The 23,259-nt window shown below is 40.2% G+C and overlaps 1 protein-coding gene across 1 annotated transcript; it reads left to right on the top strand.

The window, feature by feature from the left end:
- The first annotated feature begins 818 nt into the window (after positions 1 to 818).
- rab11fip4a (RAB11 family interacting protein 4 (class II) a) lies at positions 819 to 22,036 on the top strand. Its single transcript, XM_056402235.1, has 15 exons — positions 819 to 1,241; positions 4,912 to 4,999; positions 5,351 to 5,439; positions 7,759 to 7,922; positions 8,155 to 8,277; positions 9,674 to 9,808; positions 10,295 to 10,330; positions 10,549 to 10,657; positions 12,553 to 12,656; positions 13,012 to 13,152; positions 14,385 to 14,466; positions 15,504 to 15,641; positions 15,726 to 15,872; positions 16,119 to 16,262; positions 16,351 to 22,036. Exons 1-15 carry the CDS (start codon positions 1,089 to 1,091, stop codon positions 16,465 to 16,467), a joined length of 1,770 nt encoding a protein of 589 aa, XP_056258210.1. The 5' UTR covers positions 819 to 1,088; the 3' UTR covers positions 16,468 to 22,036.
- Positions 22,037 to 23,259: the final 1,223 nt, after the last annotated feature.

Here is a 23,259-nt window from a genome sequence, read left to right as displayed (position 1 = left end):
ACCTGCATGTAAACTGGCATTTTTGTGACAATCCGTGTTTAAAAAAATATAGATGTTCATTTGCATGCATTGATTTGGCAAAAACCTTTACTGTACTGATTTGAACAAAGGTGTGTTTATTGCTTTTGGTTGCAACTTCTCATTTCCTATTAGAGAAATATTTTTTTCTCTCTAAAGTCGTTAGACTCCTTATGATCTTGACACAGTATCTCTAATGTTAATTTACCATGAGTATTTTATTGTCATTCCTAACATTATCATTAGTATTTTTTTTCTTTTTTGGGTAAATGTGCTCTGTTTCTTTTCTCTCTCCAACCTTTTATTGGAAAACATTCAAATATACATACAATACAAACATGTGCTACAGGAGTAATGACAGTGAAATAAATACAAGATGTAAAAACTAAAAAGAAAAAAAAATATAATGGAATAAGAGGATATAATATAAAAGGCAAATTGAAAAAACCAACTACATGCAATAACACTGAGACAATATATATACCATATTATTCCTCTTTAAAGAGTTCATTAGTCTTATGACTTTTTTAGTATTAAGGTCAACAGTCTTAATATAGTCTCTAGATTCCATTAAAAATCCAAAAAAATGTGTTACTCTACATTAAGTATATGAAATTTACCATAAAGGATCATCAAATTACCGATGAATACAATATCATAATTATCGTGTTCATAATATGTAATTATATTTTTGTATTCGATATTGAAATTATTTTTACTTTTGCAGATTGTATAATTGGTCAATCGAGCCCAAAAGGTAATTGAATGTGTGTATATTGGCAGAATAAATGTTGAAAGGACTGCATGGTAACAGACCCGTTTTATTAATTGGCAGTTGGCCTGTGACGCAACGCCTCGTCTCCAAATCTTCGCCCTTTTCCGTTACTTCTCGCGTCTCCAGAGCCGCCGATGCTGCTGCTTATGTCACAGCAGCAGCAGCATCAGTCGATGTCTCAGTCTGTCCGGTCGAGCCGAGCACGAGGATGAAGGTGGCGAACGTCATTCAGACTCTCTTACAGTCCATTTGATCAAGAAAAAACAGGTCTCTCGCCGACGAAGCCGGCCCTGCAATGGAAGGACATGTTTTTCCCGACCAGGAGCAGCTGCTGCAGTTTCTGAGGAGGCTTAAGGAGGTTTTCGACGTGTGTGACGAGGATGCTGACGGCTTCATACGGGTGGAGCACTTGGTGGACCTCGGTCTTCAGTTCGGTCAAGGAGACGAGGTGAGAGGCGTTCAAGCTGGGTGACTGTAGACAGCTCCTTTACACGTGTGTCCTGGGTTTTACAAACGGTGGTCGGTTAACTGACATTTTATGAGGTTAAATAGTGACTGCAGCGGCTGGTAGACGTTATAAGCTCGTGACAATAACAGACAACCTGCCTGTTAATGTCAGGTGTGCTACAGATGCTAGCACTGAGTGGCTCATCACTCAGACGTTAGCTGGTAGCATGTGTGACAGGCTGGTGTGCTGCTCTCTGTCTGTTTTCCATGATATTTAAACGCTTACAGTTTAAAAGCCAAGTGGGGTTTTAAGAGATCAAGCTCAGAACTGTAGAAAATCCTTTTTTTATTGCACTTGCAACAAAAGCACTGGTATTCACATGAAAATTGTTGTAAAGGTGTTGTTTTAATTAAATGCAAAGACTAAGTCAATTGCTTGTATTTAGCAGTGTTAAAGTTTATGCTAAAACACCTTCACATGAAAATGATTTGGACATTTTTCAAGTCTGCACCCATTTTTGGTGTATATTATCTTTTTGACATCAATCTATAATCACAGTGACCTAATGTTAATAAGAGGATTTGAGTGTTAGGTCCTTGCACTTATAGTCAACGATTATACAAGGACAGTGATGTTTTTACAGTGGTATCTACCACATTACTTTTTCTGGGTGTATATTTGATTTTTATGATTTTGCATCAATTTGATGAAATACCTTGATTTTTTGTCAGGTATGTAACATTCTTCTATGGTTATTTTACAACATTTTAAACATTTTACAGCTGATTTTCCATGAATTGTATTCCATCCTGATATAATGATATCATCCTCTACCACTGGAAGTTTAATTACTGCCAGAGGTCTCATTAAACAAGAATGCAATGCAGCCTAAAGCGATGTGCTGCCTTGCTTGGTCCATTGAATGATGTTTGGTAGTTTATTCTCCACTGCAGCCTCTGAGGATTTGACTTTTTTAGCTGTGGCAGACAAATGGTCTGGAGTGAAGCCTTCCAGTGTCAATTTAACAGTTTTTAAAGATATTTCTAGAAGAGCGTTCATTAGAGGTAAATCAGACCAAATGCAATGAAGTGAAATTACTTCAGATTATATTTGTGAATTCTACGATGTGGCTGATTCCATTAGTTTTAATAGATAACATCTGGTCAACAATCTACACTAAATAAAATAAAAAAGTTTTGTGAACATCTGTGGATGGCAAAAGAATGGGATAAACTGCCCAAATCCACGTGTGCAGAGCTTTTAGAGACTTAACGAAGAAGCTGTAACTGCTGCCAAAGGGGCTTCTTCGAAGTACTGAATGAAGGGTCTGAAGACTTTTGTAAAGGAGACATGTCAGTGTGCTCGGGGTCTTTGTGTGAAGGACAGGTGCATTGAGGTAGGAGCACTAACAAAGATGTAGAGGGTGCAGATTGGCACAGACTGGCTCCAAAGGGATTTCTAAATGTTGAATCTGGCGTGCCATTTTGGAGATAACGGAACTAGGAGGGGTGCAGGAGCTGATGTCAGCCTTAGGTTCAGTACCATGGAGAGCACACTGCCAGTCCCAGATTGATCACCAGCAGTGCAGTACTGAACCTGGGGCCAGCAGGGGTGCCAGTGTTATTCTAGCCTACATGCTTACACAGTTTCTCTGCCCAGTTCATCAGCCTGTTCCAGTCCATGAATTGTTTACAGACTGAGTTTCTTTGTTAATGGCATGTAGATGCTTATGGGCCATTCAGTTGTCAACGGTGACTAAACATGTTTGAACTAGGCCTGATTCACTGTGTGTAACTGTGACTGTGTGTATGCCAACACTGACTCCAGATTGTATTACCGTGAGTATGCTATTAAATCCTACCAGCAAAGACTTTGTTACAATAGATTCTCTATTACAGTAAACACACAGCATTAGCCATGACAGCCAAGGTTTCAGAGGATGCTGTTCAACTTTTAACAATGCTTGGCTGTTATAAAACCACTTAGTAGGAAGAGCGAGCCACCCATTAATTGGGGTTGAGGGTTCAGTCCCCGGCTCCTCCTACCGAAGTGCCCTTGGGCAAGGCACTGAACCCCAAATTCCATCTGATGGTCAGACCAGCACTTTGCATTACGCCTTTAACCTTAGGTATTAGTTTCTTTTGAGGCATAGTGTACATTATAGTGTTATACCTGTGTTAGAATAACTCTGTTTGGCTGCACCAGGTTATTTGCAGACTGCTGTGTTGGAGAAATGGCAGGCAGTAGTGGATGAGGCAGGTTAAATCCTGGATGCTCTGATCATTCCACATAAATGATATCTAACAGTGGGAGTGGATTTTCCTTGAAGCTGTCATGGCGGCTGAGCATCCAGCGCAACATCACTAAAAATAACCCAGCCGTAATAAGAGGAAGCTGCTGCTTCATCTTCCTCCTCCCCTCTTCTCTCATCTCTGTGTTCTTTGTCACCATGGCGATGAGAGCTTCACAGGGAGTCTGGGAGCCGATTGGCTGGTTACTAAGTAATGAAATGATCCGCCTAGCTACTGAGAACGGCCTATGAGCTGGTGTTGTGCACCAGTCCTGTATATTTACATTTGTTTAATTTGGAAAAGATTGTACCCCCTAGTGACACATCCAGACTCATCAGTTTCTATGGTGATTGGTTTGTTGCAGTGAGCGTCAGATTGCAACATAACATCTTTATTCCTCATGTTTATCTTGCAACCACACTGCTGCTCTTATACTGTGTACACACACTTACACACACACACACACACACACACACTAGGGATTATTACAGTACAAATGCATTATTTATCAGAGCACATATAATGCATTTTATACAGATGCTTCTTCTTTCTGTACTTGTTCAGTGTTATTTGTGCTGGGAGAACATTGTTTTTGTGTATCAAGCATAGTTTGGTTCTTGTTTGTCCTCAAAGGACCAACCCATGTTGTTCTCATTTTAACCTTACAAATGGTCTTTTCTTATATTAACCAATTGCTCTTATATACTGTATATTACCTCACAACATCCTCCAAGCATGGAACATTATTGTTGATTTTGAAGACAATTTTCTGCCAACTTTAAAGCAGCAACTAAGATCTTAAACTTGCTTCACATAAACAGTCAGTCAAACTCAATATATATTGTTTTAAAGCTGCAGATCAAATTGTAGATGAAATTACACTGCTAATATACAGTGTGGTCATATGTTAAGGAGAGACCTCAAAATCTGAGATATGAGAGTTAACATTAAACATCACTCCACTGAGAGCTTTGAGAGCCCAGACTTTAACCCCATAGAACATCTGTGGAGAGAGTATTAGGCTTATTTTAGTTTATGATTGAGTGTAGATTGATGTATAAAAATAGACATTTTATCAGTTTAAAAATTGAATGTACAACACAAACTATGCAAAAGATGAAGAAGGTCTGAATACTTACTGATGCCACTATATCTTTAATGGTATAGTACAGGTTTGGCCCATTCAAGTCTTTATCTCTAAGTCTACCTAAGCCCTATCTGTGATTTTCTTGTTGTCTTGTTCTTGTTATCCTTTTTTTTTGTTGAGAGATAGACGGTGCCATATTGTTTCCATATTGTCAAGACCAGTGAGGCAAAAGGATTTGTGCTTTTTTTGCTGTATGAAAAAATTAACTCAACTTGACTTCGGTCTCTTGCAGGTGAAGGCATTGACCAGGTACCTGGATCCAAATGCTCATGGGAAAATCAACTTCAAAGACTTTTGTCACGGAGTGTTTGCTATCAAAGGTAAGAAAAGAAGATGTGTGCTAAATGCTGGACTTAATTCATGTGTGTAATGAGCTTTAGAGGAACTGAGGAGTGACTTTTTGGTATCAATCTTCTCATCTTTCTAACTCTTGGTAATAAATTAATAAGCCTTAAACTGCAGCTAATTTCTTTCTCCAGCACGTATCTGAAAGTTACAGTCTTTATCATCTTGAAACACAACAAAAGGAGTCTTTGATAAAGTGAAACATTAATTCAGGTTGATAGTATCACCCTCCTTCCAGGCAAAATGACAACAGACATTTGGGCTGCTGAATGGAAATGGTCATATGGGGTTTAATTTCCTATAAATCTTTCTTTCTTTCTTTCTAGGTTGTGAGGAGATACTGAAGATGGCTGTGGGTCCTCGCAGTGCAACCTCCAACCAGCCGTCTGTTACTGACAATGGTTACATTTACCAGGTACAATCTTTTCGCTGTACCCTGCCCACTCTCGCTGTGAATCTAAGTTCTGAGAAAAGATGGATGTATTCTCAAGACGATGATAGCATTTCAACCACGACAGCCCTTGAAGATAGGGGTAGTCACTGATCACCTTCATAGTAGGAAGTAGGGGCATTATAAAGCAGACGTAGATTAAAATATGAATAAATGTTATATCGGAACCTGTAATTATAAGTCATGTCACATTAAATGGGCTCCACCCATTTACACTACAGTCAAGTACAGAGTGAGGGACCAGACCCCACAGATTGTGAGTTAGACAAGTCTCTCCACCTGCCCTTCCAAACTACTCTGCAGACACCGTTAGACACTGTTACCGTCTGATGGCACAAGTACCATCATAGTTAGTAAGTAAAACTGAGAATCAGTTTGATTTTGATATAATTGATACTTATTTTTCAATTCATATTTCCCAATTTTGCCTTGTGTTTATTATTTAATTTTTTCCCAACTTTGTTTATTGGATTTTCTATAACACAAAAAAATAAGTTGGATTGTTGTGTCAAGTATAATATTGAAAGTAACAGAACATGTCATGAAGTGCAGTATAAATACATAAAAATGTTATAGAAAAAGATGTTACTTCACAAGTTGTGTAATATCTCAAGAAAAGTAAACCAAACACAAAACATACTCATTGGTCACCAAGTAATCATTATATAGAAATACAAAATTCACAAGATAGAAAGGGGAAAAAAACTATCTTTCCAAACCCACTAAACTCACTGAACTGTTCATAGTTCATCTAAGTTTTTCCATTTTAGTGAAAAAGTAGTTGTAAAAAATGTTCTTGATCCATAAAGAATGAGAGGGGGGTACATGTGATTTTTGCCTCAATAAAATCACTGTGTTTATTATTATTTGTCATTCCTAACACTACATCTATTTTTTAAATTTTCCTGGCATAAATGATCTTCCATATAACTCTGATTTAGGCAATATATTTGGATTCCAGTATGCGCAGCAGCATCAAAGCTAAAAATATGAATTTGCAATACATCTTCTTTACTGTGTGTTTGTTGCAGTGCATGATTGCTCATGTCTGTTTGAGATCAGCCCAGCTGAACAGTTGCTTAGCAACAAGAGAGAGCGACAAAGAGAGAGAATAGCTGTACTCCATTCGGCCATGCTGGTGTGCTGATAATAAATGATCAAGCATAATACTGTTCCCGTCGTTCTTTTAAATGCTTTCCACAGCAGTTAGTCATGTCGTCACTAAACTGTTGACTCAGCTGAATTTTGCTGTTACACACTTGCACAGAGTCACACGAGAGTAAGGCAGTATTTGGCGTTCCTCTGTATCACCCGCGTGATATGGGGGGTCTTAGGTAACTTCTTCATCCAGCTCAGTTGGAGTTTAGCTGCAGTTCAGTTGAACCTGTGCTTGTTTTGTCACAGCGCTCAGCTTTAACTTTGCTTTCACACAGCTGTGTTTTAAACCCTGGAAAGGTCGGGTTTAGTTGAAGCTGTTCTAAACCTCTGTTCAGCTAGATGACACAAAACAGCCCCAAGGACTTGTGGGTATGAAAAGATGACTGTTCATTTCTGATGCCGGTATTTATATGTGAACAAAAGTTGTGACATTAAATAATAATAAAAAAATATGACTAAGCAATATATCATATTTAGGGTGTGTTTGTTGCAGTGCATGACTGCTCATCTTCGCTAGAGATCAGCCTAACAGAACAGTTTCTTAGCAACAAGAGAGAGCGAGAGAGAGCATAGCTGGGCGTGCTGTCATGCTGCTTGTTACGTGGCGGCAGGGGCAGGGAAACCCTCTGAAACGGAGCGCAGGCGGCACAGGAGGTGGCTGATGTGACGCTGCTGATTAGCAATGGATGATAAGTGGTGGTAGTGGTCCTTATTGAGGACGAGATATTACAGGATGAACCATATATCAATCTGAACAATGCCAATCTAGAAATTCAGAATGTCCATCAAATATCCTTTAATGTTAAGCAACACAGCGTCTCTGCTTTTGAGCTACACAGAGGGAACAGGCTGCAGTACATTAAAAATAACTGACTGAATTTTATTACTGAATATTGCTCAAAGAGCCTGGATAAAAAGACCCCATCACAGGAGGCTATCATTAGCCCACTACTCGTACTTGTTGAAAACCTTGAGATATTTTGGGTTTCTCTGCCAGTCGTGCTGCAGTTAAAGTGAATTTGAAATGCAAACAGTACTTTACACACAAAACACTGACAGTGGTTGGAGTGATATGTTGCAGTCTGTGCACATTTGTTAAACTAATGTTTCATTTTCTTTGTGCAGAACGGTGAGGCGAGGCAGAGCCCTCCGATTATCATGTGTACCCGGTCCTACCCAGAATGCAATGTGTACAGTGAGGGTTGTGGTGCTGATGGGGAGTGCGACATGGACAGCAGCACTGAAAACACAAACAGCTCTGACTCTTTGGACCCAACAAGGAAAGACAGGTCAGTCACATCAACATGTGAGGATGAGCCTCTGTTAGGGCCGATCAGTGCCTCTGCAGGTGAGAGGATGTGAGTTTTTGATTTTATGTGACATTTAAAACACTTTGGACACTCAGGGTTTTTTGCGGGGCCCCTTTTTAAAAAGTTGACTCCGTCAGTTATCGTTGTTATTGTACTTCCAATGCAACCCTAGCCACCTCATTGGCTCAGCGTCTGTATCCGTCATCTCCAGGGAGGAGCAGTTTGAGGACTATGGTGAGGGGGAGGATGTGGAGTTCATTCCCAGCAGCCCTTGCCCTGAAGATGACAACCGAACAAATGGCTTCTCTGACCTGGGGTCCTCACTTCCCTCTAGGTTGGTGGTCAGGCTTGATACACACCCTAAATCACATACTCGTTTTGTTTTTCCGTCAGGCCTTTTTAGTGGCAAACATTTGGACTTGTCATGGAGGATAAAGCACAGATGGAACTAATAACATTACTTATGGCACCGTTCAGACCTTTGTCCCTGTTCCATTCTACATACTAGTTCTAGGTTTTGAGTATCATGAAAATGACAGAAATAATATGCAGACTAAAAATTTTTTAATTTTTCAGTGTGCTGATGCCATGACAGCATGTTTGTTTTCACCTTCTGAGTCTGTGTGTGTGTGTTGTGAGGACCAGTAACCAGATTTAGTTTAAGACCCTGGGAGTGAGGACATGTTTGTCCTCACAACTATAAATGGCTGTTTGAAGGATTAGACTTGGTTTTAGGGTTGAGGTTAGGCATTTAGTTATGATGGTTGAGGTTAGGGTAAGGGGCATCCTATCCATCATATAACCTACAAATTATTAAGAATTATTCCATTTTGACGGAGCATTTCTATTTTAACCAGAACAGCTTTTCCAGCCTTGATTGCGCTGGTCATGTGACGCCACTCAGCCAATCACTGCAACTCGAGTGAGTGAATGAGCTACACACACGGGAGAGATGACGTTGGAGAAATAGGTGTGGGAAGTGGGATAGAAGAGGGAAAGACAGAGAAGAGGACGATTTAAAGCTGTTCAGTTATTAAGATGTGTTGAAATTGTTTATTATAAAATGGTTGAGATTGTTGGAGTTTTAACCATAAAGAAGAAAAATGGGAAGTCAAGCTACACTTTTTATTTCATTTTGTAATATTAAACACTTAATTATAATATTTCAAAAGCCGCTTTTATTTAGTTATTACTTATACAGCTGTTATTGTCCTTGAAATGATAAAAGAACATATAGTTATTATATTATAATTATATTTATTATATATATTGATATTGATATATTGATTATTATATTTAATGATGTTAATACAAATATATTATTTTATTATACATCATATATTACACAGATAGATAGATAGATAGATAGATAGATAGATAGATAGATAGATAGATAGATAGATAGATAGATAGATAGATAGATAGATAGATAGATAGATAGCTGTGGTCTAACCAGTGAGAATAATGTAGTAATGACGACTGAGTAATCAGGGGTCTGAACATCACCGTGTTGACATCAAAAGACAGTCTTTTACACTTTTTTTCTCCTGCAGTTGACAAAGCAAACATTGAACACACTGCAGCTAGTGAGGAGAAGAATCCAGAATAACACAAAACAAAAGGCTTTTCTCACTGCACTCGGAGCACTTCTCTCTCACTGACCTCTGTTGATATCTTAGCACAGTTCTGTATTTCAGTTATTTATGTTGTTGTATTCTCTGTAATTGCAGTGCAGGGCAGACGCCTCAGAAGATGCGGCAGCTTTATAACAGCGAGCTCCTGGACATCTACTGTTCTCAGTGCTGCAAGAAAGTGAATCTACTGAATGACCTGGAGGCTCGACTTCGAAACCTCAAGGCCAACAGGTGCAGCACGCTGACCACACACACACACACACACACACACACACACACACACACACACACACACACACACACACACACACACACACACACACATACACCCACACTAAACACAAACACACAGAGCCATCCACCCAAATCTCACTATCTCATTCTTTCTTAGCACCAGACACTGCACCCAAATCAAAGGGGTGGGGTGGGGATGGGGTGTGTTGGTGTGTGTGGGAGGGGGTTGTTGCTATAGCAACCACATCCCAATCTGGTGAGGTGACTGCTTGTAGCAACAAAGAAACAATTTTTGGTAAAAAAAAAAAAGCAGATCATAAGTGTTGGGACGTTCAGAGCCACAACATTTAAGCACAGACAGCAGACGTACAGTAACAGCGATAGTATTAGTCGTCGCAATAACAGCAGAGGTGAACAGTAGGTGAATTGTTAACACACAAAATGAAACGGTGTGTGTGTGACTCAGTTCCTCTCTTGTTTCAGCCCTAACAGAAAGATTTCCAGCACAGCATTTGGACGGTGAGTGACCTGACCTTCCCACTAACGACCGTTAAAATAAAATTACTGCAGTGAATCTGTATTTGCATCGTAAGAGGCTGATGGGTTCAGCAGCATTTAGCCGTGTGGTAAACAGAGTTCTGTAATGGCGGAGCACCTGCTGAAGCTCACACATCCTGTTTATCTTCATTGTGTTCATGCTTTTTATGGTTTCCTACGTGTGTCCCCCCCCCCCGCAGTCAGCTGTTCCAGGCCAACCACAGCGTGTTTGGGTCGAGTCAGGGCAGCAGCACCGAGGATCTGTTCACAGACAGCATCGACTCCTGTGACCTCGACATCACAGAGAAAGTACAAACCTGCGCACCAACACCACCTGCACTATCACACAGTTTCTGTACAGTGTATTAGTTAAAAGGAGCAGTCTTTGTGAAGAATGCCGAGAGTTGAGATGAGAAGAGCAGTATCATGTCTGTGCGGTGAATATGAAGCTCCAAACAGTGGCCGGTTAGTTAAGCAAAATATCTTAGTTATACCTCTAAACCAGGGGTCCAACACATGGCTCACGAGCTGCCAGTAGCTCCCCCAAAGGTTCTGAGTGTATAGTCTGTACAAACCATGGATGTACAGTTCAAACTTCAAGCAGCAACAACACCTCCCCATCATTATTTGTCAGATTTCAGTCAAATGAGTCACTGTCAGGTTTGTTTCCATCAGATGTGCCGTAGGTGACATGCAGTGATAGCAACTCTTCTGATAACAGAACAGATATAAACTCAACTTTTCCAACTAACAGGAAATATGTTGCCATGGATACATTAAGTTAAGCTGTGGGCTTCAACTCAAGCCCTGTTGTTTTTACATTTTGGAAAATGAAGCGAACCATTGAATCATTGATGCACTGACAACTATCACTGGATCACTGAGTGAGGAGCTTCTTCTTTCTCTGGTTTCTCAGCAGATTTGCAGAGGTTTATTTTCAGTGTTTTTTTCATGTCTGTGTTCAGGTTTGACTGAACAATGTTTTTGATACAAAATGTGAGTTTTGGATATTGATACTTAATGACTTGTTAAATGATCTTATTCATCTGATTTGGTTTGGAGATCAGTTTGAGTGTTTTGATACGATATGTGAATAAATGTAACCAGTAATATAAGACATGAGGATCTCTCAGAGGAAAACAAAAGTTGGAGACTCTTGCTTTAGACTGAGCAGACCATCAGAGGAACCTGAAGTCAGTGTTGTGATGTTGCTTGAGATATATTTAGCTCAACAGTGTTTTCTAACAGCGTATTATGTTGGAGGTGTGGCCATGAAGCCATGCTCCTGGTCTATACCATACCATTTTATTCATCTTGAAATGTTTAAGCTGCAACAAAGAACAGAAAAAAAGTTAAATAGCATTTTTTTCCTTTTGATTTTAGGCTGTCTGTGTTGTCAACCCTTTACTGACATTAAACTGACCGTACAACACACAGTAAAAGATAAAATAGCAACCACAAAGGATAGAATACAAAATAAAGTAGAATAAATATAGCTGCATAAGATGAATATGATTGCATCAGATGCTAGCACTGGAGTGTTTTGAGGTGGGATTTGAAAGTAGGAAGAGAGTCAATATTACAAATGTCTTGTGAAGGTGAGTGCCAGAGTGGAGGGGCAACACGGCTGAAGGCTCTGAACCTCACCGGCAGGAAGTACAGTGAGATGAATGTAAGAGGAAGATCTAAGGGCAGGGGCAAGGGTGCAGATATGGAGTAGATCAGAGAGATATGGAGGTGCTAGGTTGTGAAGTGACTTAAAAGTGAGAAGCAGAATCTTGAAGTCAGTACGGTGTTTAGCAGGAAGCCAGTGCAGTTGCTGGAGAACAGGTGTGACGTGTTCTATTGAAGGGGTTCTGGTAATGATACGAGCTGCTGCATCTGAACCAGTTGAGGTTGATGGAGGAGTTTGTGAGGAAGAGCAGAGAGGACAGAGTTACAGTAACAAGGCGAGATGTGACTAAAGAGTGTACAAGAATGTCATTGCTGTGGGTTGTAAGAAAATTGTAAACGGATGACCTTCTGAATTTAAAAATGCTGACACACATTATACACATGTGCTGTCATATTTAAACCAGTGGAGTCAAAAGCAAGAGACAGTTCATGGTCTGATACAAAGTGTATTAAAAAAAAGGTCCTCGTTTGCACCACCAGCCACCTGCATGTCTTGTAGGAGGAGGTAAAAGCCTGGTTGTCTCCCTCAGGTCAGCTATCTGGAGAAGAAGGTGACAGAGTTGGAAAGCGACAGTCTGGCCAATGGTGACCTCAAGTCTAAACTCAAACAGGAAAACACACAACTAGTCCACAGGTGGGAAAACACACACACTGGGCATTACAAACCCTATGTTTATTTATTCTTTATTTTTTTCGCACTGGCTTAACAGTAGTCAGCTTTACTCTTACGAAAATATTCACGTTCTATTAGATTTTGTAAGTGTGAATTATCTGAAAATCCCATGTGACTCTATCAGGTAAATGTAGCACATACGAAATGTCAGAAAACCAAATGAAACTAACATGTGAAATATCTTCTATGTGTGACAAATTCACATAAGGTTAAAGATAGGGATACATATTCCATCTTTAATATGATAAACATTGCATGTGTTTACTGCATGTATGGCGTGTTTTTCTCACACTGTGTACATGTGTTTGCATCCCAGGGTCCATGAGCTGGAGGAGCAGGTGAAGGATGCAGAGACGAGGGCGGATCAGAGTCTGGAAGAGGAGACCAAGAGGCACCGGGAGGTTTACACTAAGATGGAGAGAGACAGAAACACAGAGATGGACCAGCTCTGTACCAGGTAACCTCATCAGCCCCCACCGTCATCCACACCCTGACAGGTGCTGCTGCTGGCTCTGCTTCTGACTCAAAACACATCAGCAACTTGATTACTCCCATTTTAAAGATTTAAGCTGACCACTGCTGCCACGGCATGTAGCGTCAGGGCCTGGCCTCGCCTCTAAAAGTCTTGTTGCTGTTTCTGCCTCTTGTGTTTGTACTTATCCGTCAAATGACCACAAGTAGGGGCGGGCGATAAACATACTCAGTCTATCGCAGCTTGTTCCACGTGGGATGTAGTAAACGACTAAATCATGAAACACCAGGTACACATTGTCACGTTATTGTCTTAAGCTGCTGGCATGAAATTTGCTTTGGCGTTTCCCTTCTCTCGTGCTCTCCTGCGGTCGTATCCGAGGGCGGATGAATTGGTTCAGAAAAGAAACATTAGTGAGTTAGGGTTAAGTGTCTTTCCCTGAGATCTTTGTTTAATGCATTTGTTGTTGCTTTGAGTTCTGTTTTTGTTAAAAGTCAAGTTTAACTTGGTTGGGATTTCTCCCCCTATCTGCAAACTTAAAACTGTTCCAATAGAAACCACCAATGAATAAACAGTAATCAAGAATGTTTTAATGCAGACAAATGTTGCAGGGACTAGACACATCATGCTGTCATCATCACACGTCTGGTGTGATTTATGCATCAAAGGGTTAAATTGTGCATTTATGAAGTGCTTCAGAGGAGATTCCAAAATAAAGAGATGTATATCATTTATTTCTCTATAGCCTAAAAATATTGCAATATTATTTATGGTTCATATCTTCCAGCTCTTATCAGAGGTTATTTATTACACAGAAGACAACAAAGGGTTTTCAAGAGTAGAAACATTCCTCATACCTTTTGTTTTGACAGGGCCACACAACAGACTCCTTCTTCTCTTATGGTGGTGGATGGTTGTGGATTTTTTTATTTTCCTCTCAAACCTCAGTTAACTAAATGATTTACTGCACTGTTGCTGGACGGTATAGTTCTCCTGGTGAAGTTTCATCTACAGTACGTTAGGAGACTAACTGGTATTTTGATGAGAGCATGAAGCCTGCAGTTCCATACAGACACTGCTTCAGTAAACCCAACCTGAAACAAGTATCTGTACAGGCTGACAAACCGATCGAGGACTTGCAGTGCTTGGCAGACCGTTATACCTTGTGTTAGATGATATCACCGTGTGTGTGTGTGTGTGTGTGTGTGCGTATGCAGGGTACAGCAATTAGAAGAAGAAAATGGAGAGATGAAGATAAACGTGTGCAGACTCAAGTCTCAGACAGAGAAACTGGACCAGGTGAGTGTGGCTCAATGAAAGGATAATTCCAGTTTATTAGATCAGTCATGATAATGTTGTAATGAATGAAATCTTAAACAAAGCCCAAGGTTATCCAGACTTATTTGTTTCAAAAACCTAAAGGCAAGGCAATGAAATGTATTTGTGTAGCACATTGTCACACACAGAGGTCATTCAATGTATTTAACAGAAATAAACGAAGCATACAAAAAAGAACTAAAACACTTAGTAAGAAAACGCTATAAGAACAGATTGTAAAACAGATAATACCCAATTAAAATGCAAGATTAAAAGATGAAGAGATGAAGGCAGAGGAGAATAGAGACGTTTTTTACTTCTTTTTAAAGCCAGTTACCGTTTGGGCAGATCTGATATCCAGTGGGAGCTGGTTCCAGCAGGGGACAGCATAATGGCTGAAAGTCATTTCACCCTGTCTAGTTTTAACTCTAGGCTCCACTAACTGACCTGCTCCTGCAGATCTTACACATCAAACATTTCAGAAATATTTAGGGCCCCGACCATTAAGTGACTTATAGACAATAAGTAAAACTTTGAAGTCAACTCTGTGTCTGACTGGAAGCCAGTGCAAAGACCTGAGAACTGGAGTGATATTTATTTTTTATTAGTTTTAGTCAGAACCCGAGCAGCAGTGTCCTAAATAAGTTGTAGCTGTGTAATGGTCTAATTAGATAAACCAGTAAGGAGAGCATTGCAATAATTGGCTCTGGAAGGTATAGAGGCAAGAATGGGTTTCTCTAAGTCTTGGTCAGACACAAAGTCTCTGACACTAGCTATGTTTTTGAGATGCAAAATGCAGATTTAGTTGTAGCTCTGATGTGGTCACTAAAACTAAGTTCCCCATCCATGATTACAACCAGACTTTTAATATGGGTGGATGCTCTAGACTCCAGCTAGGCGCTAAGTTGCAACCCTCCTTCCTTGTTCCCAAATACCATCTCAGTCTTGTCTTCACTTCTTCAAGCGAGAGGAGAGTTGTTATTTTGCTTGTCAACTTTCAACAATGGTTTCCTCTGCAGGAGAAGCAGAGGATGACAGACAAGCTGGAGGACACTAGTCTGAGGCTGAAAGATGAGATGGACCTCTACAGGAAGATAATGGACAAGCTCTGGCAAAACCGCCATGAGTTTCAGAAGGAGAAGGAGGCCATGCAGGAGGTAGATAACAGATAACTCCAGATAACAGATAAGCTACATGGACGTCGTTTAGGAGTCGGATTTAATCTGCTCTCCTCCCTGCAGCTGATTGATGATCTGCGCCGAGAGCTGGAGTATCTGCAGTTGTTCAAGCTGGAGATGGAGCATCCTGGGAAGGGCAAGGGGCTATCTGAGTACAACGCCAAGACCAGAGAGATTGAAATGGAACATGAAGTCAGGAGACTGAAACAGGTTCACACGCATGGAGAGCATACACACACACACACACACACACACACACACACACACACACACACACACACACACACACACACACACATTGACACTTTGTCTATTGACATGGATGATATTATTCTCTAATTTTGGCTTATTTGGGCCAATTAAAGAGACAACGGCATGAGTGTATATGTCAGCCAATAACTTATAACTTATAAGACGGCAATATGTGGAGGAAATGTTCTGTGTTTGCTTCCACAGGAGAACCATAAGCTTCGGGATCAGAATGACGACCTGAACGCTCAGATTCTCAGCCTGAGTTTGTACGAGGCTAAGAACCTGTTTGCCTGTCACACCAAGGCCCAGTGCCTGGCAGCCGAGATCGACAACGCATCCAGAGACGAGGTCAGTCTGCTGCTGGTGGTTGGATGTAATGTTGATTTTTAGTGATGTGCCCGTCTAATGCATTTCTGTCCGTCCGTCTGTCTGTCAGCTGGTCGATGCTCTGAAGGAGCAGGAGGAGATCAACCTGCGTCTGAGGCAGTACATGGACAAAATCATTCTGGCCATTCTGGACCACAACCCATCTATTCTGGAGATCAAAAGTTAAACACACAACACACACACACACACACACACACACACACACACACACAAACACACACACACTCACACACACACACACACACACATCTACTATTTATTTACATCAGTGGTTTCCAACCTTTTTTGTCTTATATATACTAGAGCTGTTATTACCCCCTCACTCACTTTTAGTATCTAATACAACTGAATATTGAATGAAAATAGTAAATAATCTTCAGACTCCCACAAGAGTAACCTGGCTCCACATTCAGCCTGTTCCTCTGCTTGGTTTTGTTGTGAGTCAAAGCTGAGAAGCTAGTTCACACATACAAGTAGATCCAAAAGGCAAAATTGCATTCACTTTATGTTTGTCTGCAATTTACAGATGTCCCCTAAACACCTCACATGCAGACTATCGGTAGACGCAACAATTTACAGATGTCCCCTAAAGGCCTCACATGTAGGCAATGGGTAGATGCTAACTACAGCACACATCATCAGGGGCCCCATTTAGGGGCAGCAGCAGGGCACTGTATAGAGTCTTTACAGGAGGTTTAAGGGGGTTTATAGGCCCTGCTCAGACCTGGTATTAGAGAGAGAGAGAGAGAGAGAGGGAGAGAGATAAAGAGTGGGGTTGAGCGAATTAATGTGCAGCGCACAGGTCTAATAATGAAATTAAGTTTTATCCATTTGAAATAGTGAAATATTTGCTGTTCATTATAAAGTGTGTCGGACTAATCAGTCTGTGACAGAGGACGTCAGTAGAGTAGCTGCTCCTTCACTGTGACCCAGGACACATTTGCATTCACACTGCTAAAAGAATGTGGCCACATGTGGACCAGACTTCCTCTGAATGTGGTCTGAGTGATCGGATCCTAAATGCTCTTGGGTGCGTTCACACCTGAACTTAGAGCTTGTGATTGGATCACCTGAGGCAGATGTTAATACCAGGTCTGAACAGGCTCATAGTTGTCATTGCAACATGGCAATATGAGTGGCCATCAGGGGCCCCTGTCTCCCTTGGAGGCCCCAAACATTTGCCTGGTCTGCCTCATCTGGTGGAGGTACTGGTTGAAATCAGTGTTGAGTTTGGACAAATGTACTTTCAGCATTTTCACCACAGGACCTCTGTCAACATCAGTGGAACAGCTCACATCTCCATCCTCACATTTCTTCTCCCATAGTCTGACCTCCCTCATGAATCCATTCACTTTATTATACATGCTAAATATATGTAAGTCCTGGCCTTCAAGTGTTAGGTTGAAGTCATTCAATTTGGTGAACACATCAGTAAGTAACTCTGCGTCCTCAAACACTGCAGCAAAAGAATAGGAGTGCTCTTCTACTCCTCAGTGTGACGTTCAGACAGTATCAGTAGTGTTTTTCCACAGGACAGACAAGGGTAGTCAGTATGAAACAGCAGCTGCTCTGACTCACTGTCATGACAAAGATTTTTAAACAGTCTGTGATTCAATGGCCTGGACTGAATTGAATGAATTACCTTAACTGCATCATCCATAACAGCACTCAACATTCTGCTGCCTCATGGTGAATAATACAGTGGATCCTTCTTATGTCAGGGTTTCCTTTATTCACTCGCCCGAGCAGCCCAGGCACTCTGCCGTCACTGCTGCTGCACCATCTGTAAGAATGTAACCACAGGATTTCCACTCCAGATCGTCGTCTTTGCAAAAGCTGAATATAACCTGAAAAATGTCCTTGTCAGTTGTTTCTCCTCGAAGCTGCTTGCAAAAGCAGAAATGCTCATTTATATCCAACACGTCTTTATAATGCACAGAGGTCAAGAGCTGAGCTGATCTTTCATTTCATCCAACTGCAACGCAAATTGAGCTCCAACTTGCCCAACAATAGTAAGGAACATATCACTGATCTGGCAGGAAACTGAGTGTCATGTTTCTTGTCGATCATAGTTTCAGCTGAATCTGTGGCTGCAGGAAGAACCAGATCTTTGACTACAGAATGTGACATTTTTGAATTAGTGGCACAGTGTAAGACGCCTGTAGTGCTTTGCTTGACACACTTGTTGCTCTCTTCAGTATAATCTGACTCGACTTGAATTCTGACAGTTTTCAGTTGAAAAAGTCCTCAGTTTTACCATCACTTCTTGAGTGTTTGGTGCTTTGGTGCAACCTGAATCTGAAGCGACAGCAACTGGATAAACTCTTCACAAACTACTAAAAAGTTGACATCTGCCAGGGGGAAACTATTTCCTATTTATGAAATGACTTGGAATATATTCTTATTATTTTGGAAATTAATTGTAATCGCCAATCTTTCCATGTATCCCCTGCAAGCTTCGTAAGTATCCCTAGGTACACAAACCCCCGGTTGGGAACCACTGATCTACATAACCACAGCAGGATTTCTCTCTGTCCACCAACACTATTCATGAGGAAATCTGTCAATCACTGCAGATCTACATGTGCCATCAATGTTTTATCATTGTATATTTGAAGCCACTGAAATTTGGGGACCAGAAAATATTTGGGAATAAAAAGTATTTTGATGTAGACAAAGCACTAACTGTTCAATACAGAGCTCTATAGTTAATTGTCAATGAGTGATGTAAAGGACCAGGACATACCAGTGTCTTGCATGTTTACTATAAACCATTTGCCAAAGCAGTCAATGAGCAGTATATCATTTTGAATGTCTTGTTGCCATCTTCCAGGCAGCCATTAGTTTTTTTCATTACATGGTGGAATGAAAATCAATTTGTAGAGACTTGAAATCCTCTCAAGTATGATATTCATGTGATCATTATGGTTTTTTTTTATTATTGTCAGAATCATAATATTTCATGGCAATGCTGAGCAGATTTTTCAAACCAATCTACCATCACAAATGAAAGTTAAAGGGGCCATTTGGAAGTTTTCTCTGCTCTAAACGTGGTGGTGATTGTTGCTTGACGAGAGCTTCAGCCATCATTGTGTTTACAAGACAAGAGGTTATATTACGCCCTCTGGGCAGCTAACTTCTTAAGGGCAGACTAGACGCTACAGTGACTCGGTATTGGAAAGTGAAAAGGTGGTCCAACCAGACTGTGGCTAGCTGCTTAGCATGCTAACTTCAATAGAAGAAAAGCAGTTAATATTGGCATTGCTTTCCACCTCTGGAGACAGTAAACAAACAGCTGTTAATTCTAACATTGGCTATGTACCAATAGCATAACACACAAATAGCTCCTTTAATTCTTATGCTGTGTGGTAATGAATGGAAACCAGTGGGGGCATCAAAAGAATAGTTCAGCCTTCCGGGGCTTGCACGTATTTGCTTTCTTTCCAAGGCACATGAGAAGATTGACTTCAATCTGATGTTTGTATGGAGTCAGGATATGGTTAGCTTCATTTAGCATATTTAACATTTATCGTGTTTGTTTAATCTGTATACACAAAGAAATGTAAACGGACAATATGTAGTTTTAGGGGAGTGATGTTTTATCCGTTCATCGAGCAGCATCTCTGACTACATAGAAGATGTTGAATTATTTCTTTGAAAAATCTGAAACAAAAGATTTGTAAAATGGTCAAAAGTAATGTAAAGTATTTGTAGGTATGTAGTAAATAGATACAGCACACATGAACACCGACGTGTTTTTAGCTGTGATCAGCTGATTGTGTTTCTAACCCTTTAATTTGGCTTGTCTCAACACAAATGAATGTCTTCATGATTAATATAAGCTGTTTACTACACCACATCATTTTTTAGTAGTATTCACTGTGTCACTGAGCCTGCGAGAGACAATTCAGTGCGGCCTTTAACCAGTATAGACTGCTCATAATGAAGTATGTAAAGGTGCCAAAAGCCAACATTATGTGCCATATTTTAACCTTTCACTGTTTTCATGCACTGAAAAAATGGACAGGTAATAGTTAAAGGACATGATACTCATTGTTATTGTTTACATTTCTCATACAAATGCAATAATGTGCATGTGTCACTATGAAATATCAACAACTGGAGCTGGAGAGATGAAACAATAACTGCAGAAGTTTGACAGACAGAGTTTCTGAGCTCTAGAAGAAACGACTTGTTTCATTGTTTTTTCGGCCGTTCGCAAATCCGCTTAGAGGTGGGGCAACGTTTTTATGAGTGAGTATGGTGGCCCGTACTCACTCAGATTCAAACAGACAAAACACCACACATGCAGACAGACAAAAATACAAACAATTTGAAAACATGTGCTGCAAATACTCAACACAATGGAAGCGTTTCCAGGGGACACTAAAAGTGATGAACCTGGCTGGGACACACAAATGCGCATGGCTGTATTAAAAGTAAAAAGTTATTTTTAGGGCACTTTTTGCCTTTATTCCGATAGAGACAGTGAGAGAGACACAAGTTGCAGTGCGTTGAGCTCTCAGGGCCACCGTAAGTGAGCCACCATTCAGCTTGCAACATGGTGCAGCTCACATCCTGCTGTTGGTGTCACGCAGCCGCGCTGATTGACAGTTTGTGGCAGTAAAGTGTCGACAAACAGGGAACAAAGGCAGTGGGGAAGAGGCAAACATGAATATAAACAGTATAAGACTTAATGTATTAAAAGTCAGCTTTGCAAATGTATAATGGCCAAGGAAATACATTCAGTGTGTTGTTTAGACCTCAGATACACACAGTGTGTAAATATAACTTCTTGTGTTGAAAATATCCACAGGGTGTCTTTAAGTCGAGCTGTTAATTCACTGTTTCGTAGCCTATTAAAAACACTGAAATCAGACTTTACAGATATGTTAATTAGAATCATTTCAAAATAGTTTTAGAAAAATAGAAAATATGTATTAAACTTTGTTCTTTAGAGAAAAAAAAAGCACCTACTTACTGTCAGTAACCCACTTACTTAAAACGGGGAAACTCAGTTCATCCTTCAGCGTCATTGTGAACCTGAGCGAACAGCGTTATTCTGCCACTGTTGTAAACTAGTGTCACTTACACTGAGTTAACCTAAATATTTAACTTGAATATTTTTTCACCCCTGGTGTGACCTAGCTAAACCAAACACACCAAAAACTTCCTCCACATGCGTCACAGTGAGGACTGAGCTGCTGTAGTCAACATTTTATTATCTAACAAATGAAACTAGTTTCGTTCAACCAGTGATTCTTTTCATTGTTTACTTTCACAGGTTTTGTGTATTTGCATACGAGGTATGAACAAGTATTATTTAAGCAGTCCAGCTCTGATTTTGTCCATTGTTGCCACTGTAAGTGAGCTTTTTTATATTGACACTTTTATTTTGACACAGTATTTGTGATGTCATACATTGTAAATGTTGTACAGAATCTAGTTACTATTTATGTGCAAGTCATCCGGCTTATTATGAAGTCTCTTTGAGAGATCTGACACAAAACAACAAACTATGTGCTGTAGATTATAATAATCACAATATATAGTGCACTTAAAGTGTCATGTTCAAAGTATTTACCTGGAATAATGTTATTAAACATGATGGAAAAATAATAGTCTGTCACTACTCACGTGTTCACTTTCTTTTACTCGTGTACCGCACATGGAACTATAGGTGACGATGTTGTACAAACTAGATGTGTAAATAAAACTCATTCGCTTTGGCATGATGACGTTGGTCCTGGTTGTTTGTTCTGTCCTCTGGTAGATTCATGGTTCTTTGGAAATGAGACACACCCAGGTGAAACGATTTAGAAATTATGGGATGGTTATCTGGTGCTTTCATCAGCAATTTAAACTAGTTTCCCAGTTTATTAGGCACATTCATTTGTATTTCATGTTATCATACACAGTGTAGTCAATGTGCTCAATAGAAATAATAGAAGAATAAAAAAAAAAGTAAAAGTAAGCTGTTGTTGTGCCACGACTGACATTCAAGTTCCCTTCAGGTGCGGTGCACACACAGGGATAATACAGGGAACTTTTCAAAACAGGGCCACGATACTGGGTACAGTAATGAACCCTTTTCACGGGTGTTGTTAATTACCTTAACAGAAGCTCAGCAGTATGATAAGTCAAAATTTCTTCTTTGAAAAAGATATTGATATTATACTCCAGTGGTGCAAATCCTCAAACAAATTTGCAGGTAATTAAATGACAATTTGCCCAGTTGGTAATCCAGCCTCGCTCTAATCCCAAGGAAAAGTACAGCCAAGACAAACAATACACCAGCAGAGTCTATTACCACACACACTGCACACAACACTGTCAGGCTCCTGCAACTGTAAGAAGAGTTACTCAAAAAAGCAATGAAGGGGTTTTTGCTATTAATGTAGGCAAAGCAGACGTTTTTATTCATCCTAGCAGAAAAGCACAGATGTAAAAAATAACATTAATGATGATTCAGTTCATTTACACTCTTTCTTACACCCCTGTGATGTAGCGCTCTGTGTAGGCGTCATTCACAGGTGTAGTTCAGGTCTCTTTCAGGTGAGACTTGGGTTTTTGTTGGCATACAGGAAGAGCAGCCTCTGAAAAAAAAACAAACGGGTAAAGATAAAGTCAGTCAGTAACTGGTATTCTCCTTAGCCTGTCGCTAAAGGCTGGACCAGGAGAGTTAATAACAGTTACTGCCTGAGCTTTCCTCTGGTGCCACCATGAGGTTGAAATTTTAACAACTGTTGGATAGATAATGAAAGTTGGCACTTTCACCTCCCACCAGCCTCAGCTATAGCAGAGCCATCGTGATTTTACACATGCAGAGATTTTAACAGCTGTGCTTTCAGGAGAAAACATCTGGATTTAACTGATACATACTGCTAGCTACATGTTAAAATACCAGCATTACAACAGCAGTGTTAATTTCAGGGAACCTAGTTGTTGATCATTAGTT

Source organism: Seriola aureovittata, chromosome 17 (assembly GCF_021018895.1).
Source record: "Seriola aureovittata isolate HTS-2021-v1 ecotype China chromosome 17, ASM2101889v1, whole genome shotgun sequence".
Classification (NCBI taxonomy): domain Eukaryota; kingdom Metazoa; phylum Chordata; class Actinopteri; order Carangiformes; family Carangidae; genus Seriola; species Seriola aureovittata.
The sequence above is the reverse complement of the archived record's forward strand: the minus strand, read 5'-3'. Positions and strand labels throughout refer to the sequence as shown.